Source organism: Callithrix jacchus, chromosome 19 (genome assembly GCF_049354715.1).
Source record: "Callithrix jacchus isolate 240 chromosome 19, calJac240_pri, whole genome shotgun sequence".
Lineage (NCBI taxonomy): Eukaryota > Metazoa > Chordata > Mammalia > Primates > Cebidae > Callithrix > Callithrix jacchus.
The window spans coordinates 30,929,152-30,941,902 of record NC_133520.1 but is presented as its reverse complement, the minus strand read 5'-3'; the positions used below and the strand labels follow the sequence as shown (position 1 = coordinate 30,941,902).

At 43.9% G+C, this 12,751-nt stretch overlaps 1 protein-coding gene across 2 annotated transcripts; it reads right to left on the bottom strand.

The window, feature by feature from the left end:
- Positions 1-2,923: 2,923 nt before the first annotated feature.
- On the bottom strand, positions 2,924-12,119 carry SNRPE (small nuclear ribonucleoprotein polypeptide E). 2 transcript variants are annotated; one of them, XM_054248249.2, is made up of 5 exons: positions 12,009-12,119; positions 11,501-11,536; positions 9,989-10,051; positions 8,398-8,476; positions 2,924-3,129 (listed from the first exon to the last, which is right to left on the bottom strand). In XM_054248249.2, exons 1-5 carry the CDS (start codon positions 12,060-12,062, stop codon positions 3,074-3,076), a joined length of 288 nt encoding a protein of 95 aa, XP_054104224.1. In that variant the 5' UTR covers positions 12,063-12,119; the 3' UTR covers positions 2,924-3,073. The 2 variants fall into 2 exon arrangements, with proteins under 2 accessions (XP_054104224.1, XP_035137143.1); XM_035281252.3 differs by having other exon boundaries at positions 11,505-11,531.
- Between the last annotated feature and the right edge of the window lie 632 nt (positions 12,120-12,751).

Below are 12,751 nucleotides of genomic sequence, written 5' to 3'. Positions count from 1 at the left end.
TCAAAAATTTAAAAATAATTAAAAAAAAAAAAAAAAAAAAAGATACCACACCCCAAGCTGGTGTACCAGGAGCTGAAGAACATCAAGCTGGCCCTGGACACAGAGGTCACCACCTACAGGAAGTTGCTGGAGAGCAAGAAGAGTAGGCTGAAGTCTGGGATATAGAACATAAGCATAAAGACCACCAGTGGCTACTCAGGTGCACTGAGCTTGGCCTGTGGGACCTCACAAGCCCTGGCCTCAGCTATGGCTAGGCTCTAGCTTTGGCTCTGGCTCCTTCAGCCAGAGCTCACACCAGCTCCTCCAGAGTTCCTCCAAGGCCATGGCTGTGAAGGAAATAGAGACCCGAGATGGGAAACTGGTGTCTCAGTCCTGTATGTCCTGCCCAAGTAAATCAGCATAGCAGCCCCTCCCAGCCCACCCCTTCCTGTGGATCCCCCAGAGCCTGTGGAAGAGGCCACTGTACAGGGAAGCATAGGGAACAGGAGTGAGCATAGCCTCACGAGTGAGGCTCAGTCCTAGCCCTCAGCCCACTCATTGGGGGAGTTCATTGTCTGGGATACCCCCCCTTGCCCATGACTCCAGCTACAAAACAATTTGTTATTTTCCAAAATAGAGCCTCAACTAGCTCTGCCATTAAAAAAAAAAAAAAAAAAATTGCCAGGCTTGGCGGTGTGTGCCTCTGGTCCTACCTACTTTGGGGGCTGAAGTAGGAGAATTGCTTGAGGCCAGGTCAAGGTTGCAGTGAATTGTGATTGGCCAGGTCAAGGTTGCAGTGAATTGTGATTGGCCAGGTCAAGGTTGCAGTGAATTGTGATTGGCCAGGTCAAGGTTGCAGTGAATTGTGATTGCGCCACTCCACTCCAGCCTGGGCAACAACACAAGCCTGTCTCAATACTAAAGTTTTAACAAGCATCTCCTCACAAAAGCATGCATGAGTAGATGGTTTTGTTAAGGAAAATGCCTGTGTCATCCAGTTAACCTGAGATGCTATTGGCTTACCCCACCATAAAACTTCCTGGCCCATAATGCCTTAATCCAAATTAGAGGTACACTCTCTAATCTGAAAGTTGTTGACAAGTGTGGTATGACAAGAGCCGGCACCCCAAAGCACAATATCCTATGATTTTCAAACTTTTCCTTCTCCCTACCTGCTACTAACACCACCAGGCCCACATCAGCACTTTTCTTTCAGAGCCTGATTCTCTACTCCTCCAACCCCCGCTTCAAGAATGCTATGAGGATTAGGGGTGTCTATCAAGACCCCCTCAGCAACCAACAGCCATTCCAGAAAAGCTGACAGCTGCCAACAAGAGCAGCTTCCCAGCAGGATGTTTTAGTAACCTTAATGAGGCAGAGAGCAACACCTCCCATAAATTCTGGTTGGAAGAAACAATCTAGATTGTGGAATAGTACAATTTAAAAAGCAAACACCACAGGCTCCAGTAGAGCAGGAAAGCAAGCAGAGATTTCTAAATACAGAGCTCAATTCTAAGAGTTCACTGTACCTTAATTCTCACTATCATCATTTGCTCTGTCAAAAATAGAACATTCTAGGTCTTGATCCATTCAAAGTAAGCCACAGCAGGTACAGCTCTGCTTCCACAGGGCAGCCAGGTCAGAAAGGTCACACAGGGAAATGGAAAAGGAGCCAGCAGGTTTTCTTAGGGATTATACTCCTTTGGGCTTTTATCCTTCTTCCCAGCTATTCTGGTGCCAAGAAAGCTGCAGGGAGGTCTTTGCTCTGCTCTGAAAAAGCTTCAATCTCTTCACCAGCAAGATTGAAGCACTCTCAGGGCTGGAACTCCCTCTGCTGCCCAGTGTTTGCTTTGCATGCTGTAGTCAGTTTAATGAATTTCAAACTCAAATGTTCAGAGCTAATGCAGCCATTATTTTAAAATATAACCGAAAGAGCATGAGTACACATAGGAGGACTACAGATCGAATGCACGATTCAAAGCTGGATAGACTTTTTCATTCACCTACCAATCTCCTCTATCTCAGAAAGGATTTTTTATTCAGTTTAATGACAAGTCTCCTTCACAGGCATGTAGAAAAGCAGGAGCCAGACTTTTGGTCCTTCCCTGGTAACACTGCCTTTAGCAGAACTTAAGGTAGGCCTTATTCTTATTCATCTTTCAAAATCCAATTTAAATAGCACTTAGGATGAAGCATTACGACTACCTGTTGGCCAGTATGTTTCACTGTATCGATTCAACACTGTGTCTAGCTAACAGCAGATGCTCAATAACCATCTAACAATTGGAACTAGAACCACGTGCGATACTGGGGGAAAGGAAACCTGTCCACATTAAGAATTCAACTAGCAAATCACTGGGGAAAGAAACACAATTCTTAAGAGTAAGAGGCAGGTGTGTTTCTCCAACATCCCATTATTTTGCCTAACAATTTACCTATTGGCAGTGCTTGTGGTCCTTTTTAGATGACCAATCTCAGTCTCTTTCCCGTAAATTGTTAACTCATTTTCAATGTATTTGAAAGGCACTTCATTCTTTGCCTATACCCAAATACTTCTCACATTCTGATCTTAGTGATAAAATTCACAAAGGCCTCACAGTGACTCAATGAGAGTGTTCAGCAAATTCTGACCCCATTAAATAATGAACCCAACTATTTAAGTTAGAAACGTATTCCAGCATCCAGAACCAGAAGTGCTAAAGACACCTGTTAGTGCAATGACCCTTATTTATGTTTGTGAACCCTCCCTTTCTCCACCTCCCAATACTGGAGGCTTACCTGTCAGGCAGAATTCCTAATCTGCCTCAAAATCTACAGGTCCAAGATCTGAGAATACCAAGTGCTCAAGGCAACTGCCACCCTTCAGAAAACTAATGTAAATACCAACAACAAACGGTGTTACTGTGTAAAAAGTCTCCACCACTGAACAGAAGCAATGTCAATGTTTTAATACAAACAATCCCATAGCATTTATTGACATCTTGTAATAACATAAGGGCAAGCAAAACAATATGAATAAATGTTCACACTGGACAAAGGACATCTAAAAACAAAATGTATCCTTCTCAACCATTTCTCACTTCACTGATCATTTCTAGTTGGAGACACTTTGCAGCAGAGTAATATTATCTCCTTTTAGCATGATCCGACCTGCAAAACAAAAACAACAACATCCCATTAATAGCCACAGACTCAGAATTTTGAATCCAGTTTTTGAACAGTATTTTGAAAATGCTTTCTTACAGAAAATATGTGAACATGGCCGGGCGCCATGGGCTCACACCTGTAATCCCAATCACCAGATCAGGAGTTCAAGACCAGCCTGACCAACATGGTGAAACCCCGTCTCTACTAAAAATACAAAAATTAGCTGGGCGTGGTGGCATATGCCTATAATCCCAGCTACTCCAGAAGCTGAGGCAGGAGACTTGCTTAAAGCCAGGGGGGCAGAGGTTGCAGTGAGCCGAGATTGCACAACTGCACTCCAGCCTGGGTGACAGAGCAAGACTCTCTCTTGGAAAAAAAAAAAAGTGAACATTTTCAAGTGTCCATGTAGTGAAAGGCTTTCTGGCTCCATTAGAGTGCATTCACCTTTTCAACAACAACCTAACAAAGGTACATGATATTTCATGACAAGTACCATTTCTACAGACTAAGTCAACTCAATAGGCTTCATCCAACATTTCCCAATGCCAAGTCTGTAAAAGTTTGGAAATGAGTCGTATGTCAAGTTGAGGAAATACGGCATACTATAACTCCATTCTTAAAGCTGTTAGTATATAAAAGACTCCACCCAGCCAGGCACGGTGGCTCACACCTATAATCCCAGCACTTTGGGAGGGTGAGGCGGGTGGATTGTGTGAGGTCAGGAGTTCAAGACCAGTTTGACCAACATGGAGAAACCCCATCTCTACTAAAAATACAAAATTAGTCAGGCATGGTAGCACATGCCTGTAATCCCAGCTACTTGGGAGGCTGAGACAGAAGCAGAATTGCTTGAACCCAGGAGGCGGAGGTTTCAGGGAGGTGGCGGTCGCGGTGAGCCGAGATCACACCACTGCACTCCATCCTGGGCAACAAGAATGAAACTCAGCCTCAAAAAAAAAAAAAAAAAAAAAGGACTCCACTCTGAAATAAACAAACCTGTTTAAATTTTACCCAAAAATTCCTAAGGTTATTTAAGACAATACTTTTTTCTTCTGAGAAATCTATAACATCTTCAGGAACACTGGTGTTCACTGGCAGAACAGTTTTGAGACATGTTAATCAACAGTAATTAAACTGTTTCACCTTCCCAGGCCTCTATAGGTATTAATAATATATATATATATTTTTTAAGATGGAGTCTTGCTCTGTCGCCCAGGCTGGAGTGCAGTGGCGCGATCTCAGCTCACTGCAACCTCTGCCTCCCAGGTTCAAGCAATCCTCCTGCCTCAGCTTCCTGAGCAGCTGGGACTACAGGCACATATCACCACACCTAGCTAATTTTTTTGTATTCTTAGTAGAGACAGGGTTTCATCATATTGACCAGGGTAGTCTCAAACTCCTGACTTCATGATCTACCCATCTCAGCCTCCCAAAGTGCTGGGATTATAGGCGTGAGCCACCGTGCCCAGCTGCAATAATATTCTATTCCACAGGATGAATACTACCGTGGAAATTCAACACTTGGTCAATAATTTATAGATAATATGACCTCACTAAGGCTAAGCTTGCCTTCCTGGCAAGCTTAAAAAAAAACCCGGTGAGGTGCCATCTCTAATATATAAAAATTTAGCTGGATGTGGTGGTATGCACCTGTAATCCCAGCTACTGGGGAGGCTGAGGCAGGAGAATCACTTGAACCTAGGAGACGGAGGTTACAATGAGCCGAGATCACACCACAGCACTCCAGCCTGGGCAACAGAGCAAGCCTCGTCTCTAAAAAAATTAAAATGAATCTAAAAAACCCAGGCTTTCGTAAAAATAGTCTAAGCAAGAAGCAGCTAGCGAAACACCATACTGCTTCTAAGAATCTACTTTCCATGTATCTAGTGTAGGTTCAAGAGAATCCTGAGGGTCTAAAAGAGAGACATCTGACACCCACCACTGATAAAATTATTAGTGAGCGTTTAACAAATAAAGACGAAATACCTAAATAAGCCTCAAGTGAATGGGATGTTAACAGAAACTATTCAGTGTGTCTTGATGAAACTATGAATTCTAGGACCATTCATTAACTGGGTTAAGAAATACCATTCATTGCCAGGCACAGTGGCTCACACATGTAATCCCAGCATTTGGGAGGCTGAGGCAAGCATATTGCCTGAGCTCAGGAGCTTGAGACCAGCCTGGGCAACACAGTGAAAGCCCGTCTCTACTAAAATACAAAAAATTAGCCAGATATGGTGGTGTGTGCCTGTAATTGCCTTGTCTTACTGGGGAGGCTGAAAATCACTTGAACCCGGGAGGCAGGGGTTGCAGTGAGCAGAGACAGCACCATGGGCAACAGAGCAAGACAAGACTCCGTCTCCAAAAAAAAGAAATACCCTTCATTGTTCAAAATTTTTTGAGTTTCTATTTCTATTATGTGTCAGGCACTGAGTTGAATACTGAGTATACTAGGGACCAAGAGAACATGACTCATGCACTTATGATGAAGCATCTGATAATAGCAGAGACATGAATAAAATAAACCCATAATAAATGTTTTACTATAAGCTCAGGGAGCACATAATCCTGCCTTCCCCTATCCCCGACAAAACCAAATTAAACTCTGAACTTTTTAGAGCAGGGCTTCCTAACTACTGGAACACAGGTCAGTACTGGTCGTCGTCCCTGTTAGAAACTGGGCCACAGAGCAAGAGGTGAGCAGCCGGCTAGTGGCTTCATCTGGATTTACAGCCCCTCCCCATCACTAGCATTCCCGCCTGAGCTCTGCCTCCTGCCATGTCAGCAAAGGCCTTAGATCCTTATAGGAGCACAAGCCCTATTGTGAACTGGCTTTAAGAGGGGATCTAGGACTCCTTATGAGAGCCTAATGCCTCATGATGTCATTGTTCCCCACCCCCCCCCAGATGGGACCATCTACTTGTGGGAAAACAAGCTCAGGGCTCCCACTGATTCTATATTATGGTGAGCTGCATAATTATTGTATGTTACAATGTAATAATAATGGAAATAAAGTTCACAATAAATATAATGTGCTTAAATCACCCAAAAACCATCCCCCATACCCCAGTCCATAGAAAAATTATCTTCCATGAAACCAGTCCCTGGTGACAAAATAGTTGGGGATCGTTGTCTTAAATGAAGTGATGTTTGACCTGAGCTCTAAAGACACAAGGAATACCATATACAAAGATTAATGGGCAAATGTGCAGATTCAAAGAACTGAAATCAGACAAGTGTTGCTAGAGCTCAGAAAGTGAGGCACAGGGATACGAAATGAGCAGAGGGAGAGAAGACTAGATCATGAAGATCATTAGATATGCAGAATCATGAGATATTTTTTATCCTAAGAGCAACAGGAAGTCATTGAAGAATTTTAAGCAAAGGGATGACATGGTCAGACTGGTGTTTTTAAAGATGACTGAAGCCTGAAAAGAAAACTAGAGGTAGCCGCAAGTAAATCAGTTAGAAAGCTGAATGAAAACTGGTGCCATTCAATAAGGCAGGAAAAATACCACAATAGCTCTCAATTGTGTGCGTTGGAATTGAGTTTGCTGATACGCTGACTTTGAGAAGCCTTTAAAACATTTAAGTAGAAATGGTGAAGAGGCTCAGAGAGGTCTTGGCTACAAACAAATTGGGCGTCAATATATAGATGGTAATTGAGGCTGTACTCCAGTGTCTAGGTAGACAATACTGAATGACAGGAAGGCCTAGAACCAAGCCTGGAGCAACTTGTTTAGTGACTGAGTCCCAAAGAATGAATATACAAGTCTGAAAAGAGCCGGAAATGAAAAATAAAAACCCAACTATAATATTGTAAAGCCAAGGTGTGATACTACAAAATATGTATTTGGTCTTCAATTCCATACAATTCCTAAAATCCTTAGAATCTGTAGGTGTTGCCTTTTTGTATGCTAATGACTAATGGCCAGCACCTCCTACTTCCAGGATGGGAGTTGGTCACTGAAAGGACCAACGTGAGGTCTGACTTTCAGCCCCACCCTCCAACCCAAGGGGGAGGAGAAGCTGAAGGTTAAACGGATCACCAGTGGTCAACGATTTAATCAGTCATGCCTATGTAATGAAGCTTACATAAAAACTGAAAACAGGCCAGGTGCAGTGGCTCACGCCTGTAATCCCAACACTTTGGGAGGCCAAGGCGGGTGGATCACAAGATCAGGTGTTTGAGACCAGCCTGGGCAACATGGTGGAACCTCATATCTACTAAAAATACAAAAATTAGCCAGGCACGGTGGCGGGTGCCTGTAATCCCAGCTACTTGGGAGGCTGAGGCAAGGGAATCACTTGAACCTGGGAGGCAGAGGTTGCAGTGAGCCAAGACCGCGCCATTGCTTTCCAGCCTGGGCAACAGAGCAAGACCTTGTCTACAAATAAAAAAAAACAAAAAAAACCTGAAAACGATGGGATTCTGATAGCTCAACGTGTGGAGGTTGGAGGTTCCTGGAGAGCGGTGAGCTTGAAGAGGGCACAAAAGCTTCGGATTCCTTCCTATATGCCTTGTCCTATGCATCTCTTCATCTGTATTCACTGGAGTATCCCTTATCATAAGCCAGTAAATGTATTTCCACAAGTTCCATGAGCTGCTCTAGCAAATTAGTCATACCAAAGGAGGGGTCATGGGACCCAATTTCTAGCCACTCAGTAGGAAGCACAGGTAAAACAATCTGGAGCTGACAACTGGCATCTGGTGGAGGGTTGAGGGGCAGGGAACGGAATCTTGGGGATTGAGCCCTCAGCCTCCGGGAACTGACGCTATCTGCAGGTAGACATGTTAGAACTGAACTGAACTTGAGGACTCCAAGCTGATATCCACTGCCAAACTGACTGCTTGCTTGGTGTGTGGGGAAACATGCCCACACATCTGGTCACAGAAGTCTTCTGTGTTGGCTACTGTCAACTGAGGAAACAGAAAAATCTACTTGGATTTTTCCGCCACTCAGACAAGGGAACAAAGCACTTAAGGAGGGAGAGGCCAACCGTGCCAAACGCTGTTAAGGATCAGTACTGACCATTAGATTTACTACCACCAGTCTTTGGTTTCCTTGGTGAGAGCTCTCTGGGTGGAGAAGACAAAATGGAGTGTGGTGAGGAGTGAGTGGCACCGGATGATTTTTGTGTACTACTACTCTGAACAATAATTTCTCAAATGCAAAGTAAGTTTAAACATGAATTGAATTGTAGGTTGCTGAATTCTGCAAGTGAGTAACACATTTCTAGATTCTATAAGACCACTTATATCCTTACCCAGTTGTTTCCTTGACTTTGTTTTAGAATGAATCTCTTCTGCATCATCTAATACGAGGTTCATATACTCATCAAAACCCTAGAAAAATAAGCAAACTATTGTTTTCAAAGAAAATCAAATCCATTTTAAATGAGTATACCCATTCCGATACAAAAATCCAACTAACTTCAAAAATTCACTCATATGAAGCCCCACCCCACCTTCCACCCAAAGCCTTTCTTTTTCTATTTTTTTTTTGAGAAACGATTTCACTTTGTCTCCCAAGTTGGAGAGCAGTGGTGTGACCTCAGCTCACTACAGCCTCAACCTCCTGGTTCAAGCGATTCTCCTGCCTCAGCCCCCCAAGTAGCTGGGATTATAGGGTGCACCACCATGCTGGCTACTTTTTGTATTTTTGGTATAGACAGGGTTTCACCATGTTGCCCAGACTGGTGTCGAACTCCTGAACTAAAGTGATTCATAGCGCTTGGCCTCCCAAAGTGCTAGGGTTACAGGTGCGAGTCACCATGTCCAAATTTAAAAATTAGCTGGACATGGTGGTGTATTCCTACAGTTCCACCTACTAGAGGTTGAGGTATGAGAATCACTTGAGCCAAGGAGTTCAAGATTGCAGTGAGCTATGACAGCACCTGGGTGACAGAGCAAGACCTCAACTTAAAAAAAAAAAAAGGCCAAGCGCAGTGGTTCACGTCTGTAATGCCAGCACTTTGGGAGGCCGAGGCAGGTGGATCACAAGGTCAGGAGATGAAGAACATTCAGGCCAACATGATGAAACCCCGTCTCTACTAAAAATAGAAAAAAAAATTAGCTGGGCACGGTGGCATGCACCTATAGTCCCACCTACTTGGGAGGCTGAGGCAGGAGAATTGCCTGAACCCAGGAGGTGGAGGTTGCAGTGAGCCAAGATCGTGCCACTGTACTCCAGCCTGGCAACTGAGTGAGACTCCGTCCCCCCCAAAAAAAAAAAAAAATTGCTATCCCAGAAGCCTTATTTAACTAATCTTACTGAGCTCTATTCAGGCACCACCTAACCCACAACAAATAATTCCATTAGTCCCCATCCTCCCTAATTTCATTTCTTTTGTCTTCTCTCTCCATACTAACCTTATTGCTCAAATAATTTTTTTTCAAATAATTTTTAAAAGTTAGTTTTCAGGCAGGCATTGTGGCTCATGCCTGTAATCCCAAGACTTTGAGAGGCTGAGGCTGGAGAATCACTTGAGCCTAGGAGTTTGAGACCAGCCTGGGCAACACAGTGAGAACTCATCTCTATAAAAAAATTAAAATTCAGTGGGCTGTGATGGTGCACACTTGCAGTCCTAGCTACTTGGGAGGCTGAGGCAGGAGGACTGTCTGAGCCCAGAAAGTCGAGGCCTCAATGAGCCATGATTGTAATACTGCACTCCAGCCTGAGCAGCAGAACAAGACCCGTTCTCAAAAAATAAATACGAAATCTCTTCTCAACATAAAGAAAATGAATTAAAAGTTAATTTTCCCTGTCTTTTAAAAATTACCCAAAATTAAATGACTTTCTGTGAAGTCTTTTCCTATGACCAAACTGTTTTGAAATACAATTGCCTGTATACTCACAATGATACAGCCTTCTATTCGCATATTCACTTGCTCATAGAGCCACACCTGAATCCGCGATCTCTGAAATAATCATAAAAATGGAAACGTTAAAAAAAGAAAAATAGGGCCAGGCACGATAGGGCTCACGCCTGTAATCTCAGCAATTTGGAAAGCGGAGGCAGGTGGATCACAACAGCAATTTGGAAAGCGGAGGCAGGTGGATCACAAGATCAAGAGACCGAGACCATCCTGGACAAAATGGCGAAACCCCATCTCTCCTAAAAATACAAAAAAAAACTTAGCAAGGTGTGGTGGCACGTGCCTGTAGTCCCAGCTACTCAGGAGGCTGAGGCAGGAGAATCGCTTGAACCTGGGAGGTGGAGGTTGCATTGAGGTGAGATCGCGCCACTGCACACTCCAGCCTGGTGACAGAGCAAGACTGTCTCAAGAAAAAAAAGAAAAGAAAAACAGGCCAGGTACCTTGATCCTCACCTGTAATTCCAGTACTTTGGGATGCCAAAGCGGAATAATTTGTTTGAGGCCAGGTGTTCAAGATAAGCCTGAACAACATTAAGCAAGATCTTGTCTCCAAAAAAGAACTTTAAACAAAACCTAACCATTATGGGAAAACGACAAAGAAATATGGCTCCTAAAAAAGCTGTATTGAATGTAAGTCAAGAGTTTTAATTAGCCCGTATCTAAGAATTATTCACCAAGAATAATTACCTCAAAGAAAATTTTCATTTAATACATGCTATATTGGAACTGTACAAGCTAATAATTTTCCTGTGATCTTGGGACTCAGTATTTCCTACTGTTTCTGGTCTCAATATATTTAGAGTGACAATATATTTAAGTTTTTGACAGTATAGCACAAAGCAGTAATTTCTAATGACCAAGGGCTTATCTCCCGCAGCAAAATCCAGCTCCAAAACAAAGCTTTCCTATATCACACACCTAACCACCAGGATAGGAGCCCTCAATTCAGGTGGTTAAAAATTATAATCACTGGAAATTAATGTTTTTCAGTTGTGTTGTCAAAAATTCCCCGAAATGAAAGCAGCTGCCACTAAACTCCTCTGAAGCTACCTTCTCTCTTCCTTTATTCGTGTCTTTTAGCTTTCGCACAGGTACTAAACACTTCTTGACATGGTTTAAGTTGGGTTTTTCTTCCAATGTTTCATCCTAACGGGGAGAGGTTCCAATGTTCTAGCCATAGTCACTGCTAACAAAAGTACTGATGCCCAAATACCATGGTCAAGTCTGCTAATAATATTTTTTGGAAATAAAAAGGCCTTTTGATCTTTCAAAGTAATGATACAATTCTTTGCATGCTGGGAAGTGGCATGGATAACACCACTTCACCACATTAGTGCTTTCTCTATACTCCTTCCCCTCAATTACTCTCCAATCTCCATCTGTTTTTAAACTCTAGAACACAGCGATCACTCGGGTTAACACAAAAAACTAAATCAATTCACCTCTTATTTAAAAACCAGTTACGTTTGAAACAATTAACAAGCAACTTACGTACATTTTGTAAGTATCTGAAGATGAGGTTCTGTACCACAATGGTTAAGGAAAAAATACAAAAGCAGCATAGACTCTATTCCCTGAAACAACTGGACGACTGTGCTACGGTCTCACCTTTTTTTACTAAACGCGAAGTCTGGTGCTTACGTAAAGAAAAAGTGCCCAGCGGGGCACTCATTAGGGGTCTTCAACATCCCTTCCACTCTCATTCCCCTGGAGTTTCCCGAAACCATTAACTCCCGTTTTCATTCAGCACCTACTTGAAGTTCTCTTCCCTCCTTTCGCCGCGTCCATTCCTCAGCATTCCCCACTGCCGGGGTCCACCCAACACCCCCTCCCCACCATCACGGGTCTTCAACTACCCGCGCTTTCTTCCCGTCTTGATCGCCCCGGGGGCTCATGGGATGCGGGTCCGTAGTCCGCTCCCCTAGACCTGCTCAGCCTGCGCCTTAGCACCCCCTATTCTGGCCCGAACCTCCTAGTCCTGACATCTTGCGTAGGATACGATGGGCTGCACCATAACCTTCTGCACTTTCTGGCCCTGGCCACGGTACGCCATGGTGGAATTTCACAAAGAGCACACTCGCACGCTGCCTCTGATAGCAACTTCCGGAATAAAGAACCGGAAGCGGAAGTGCGTAAAGGTCACGTGGCGATCTGGGCGGCTCTTGGGAAATGCCCCACTAGCCAAGAAGTCGCTTTTCTCCACTGCATAGCCTCCGAGGGAGGCTAAACTGAGGCTTCCGCGCTGTGGAAGATGGGCCGGTCCTACAGCGCCCCCTGGAGGGAGGCGGGAGGAGGCGCCTTTGGTTGTAGGGTGGCCGTGGCGGGAGGAGTGCAATCTTGCCTCCATTTTCTTTCTTTCTTTCTTCTTTCTTTTCTTTTCTTTCTTTCTTTCTTTCTTTCTTTCTTTCTTTCTTTCTTTCTTTCTTTCTTTCTTTCTTTCTTTCTTTTTCTTTCTTTTCTTTCTTTCTTCTTTCCTTTCTTTCTTTCCTTTCTTTCTCTCTCTCTCTCTCTCTCTCTCTCTCTCTCTCTCTCTCTCTCTCTCTTTCTTTCTTTCTTTTCTTTCCTTTCGTCTGTCTCGCTCTGTCGCCCAGGCTGGAGCAGTGGCTCGTGCAACCTCCGACTCCCCGGGTTCAAGCGTTTCTCCTGCCTCAGCCTCCCAAGTAGCTGGGACTACAGGCGTGCCCGCCATCACGCCCGGCTAATTTTTGTTTGGAGTAGAGACGGAGTTTCACCGTGTTAGCC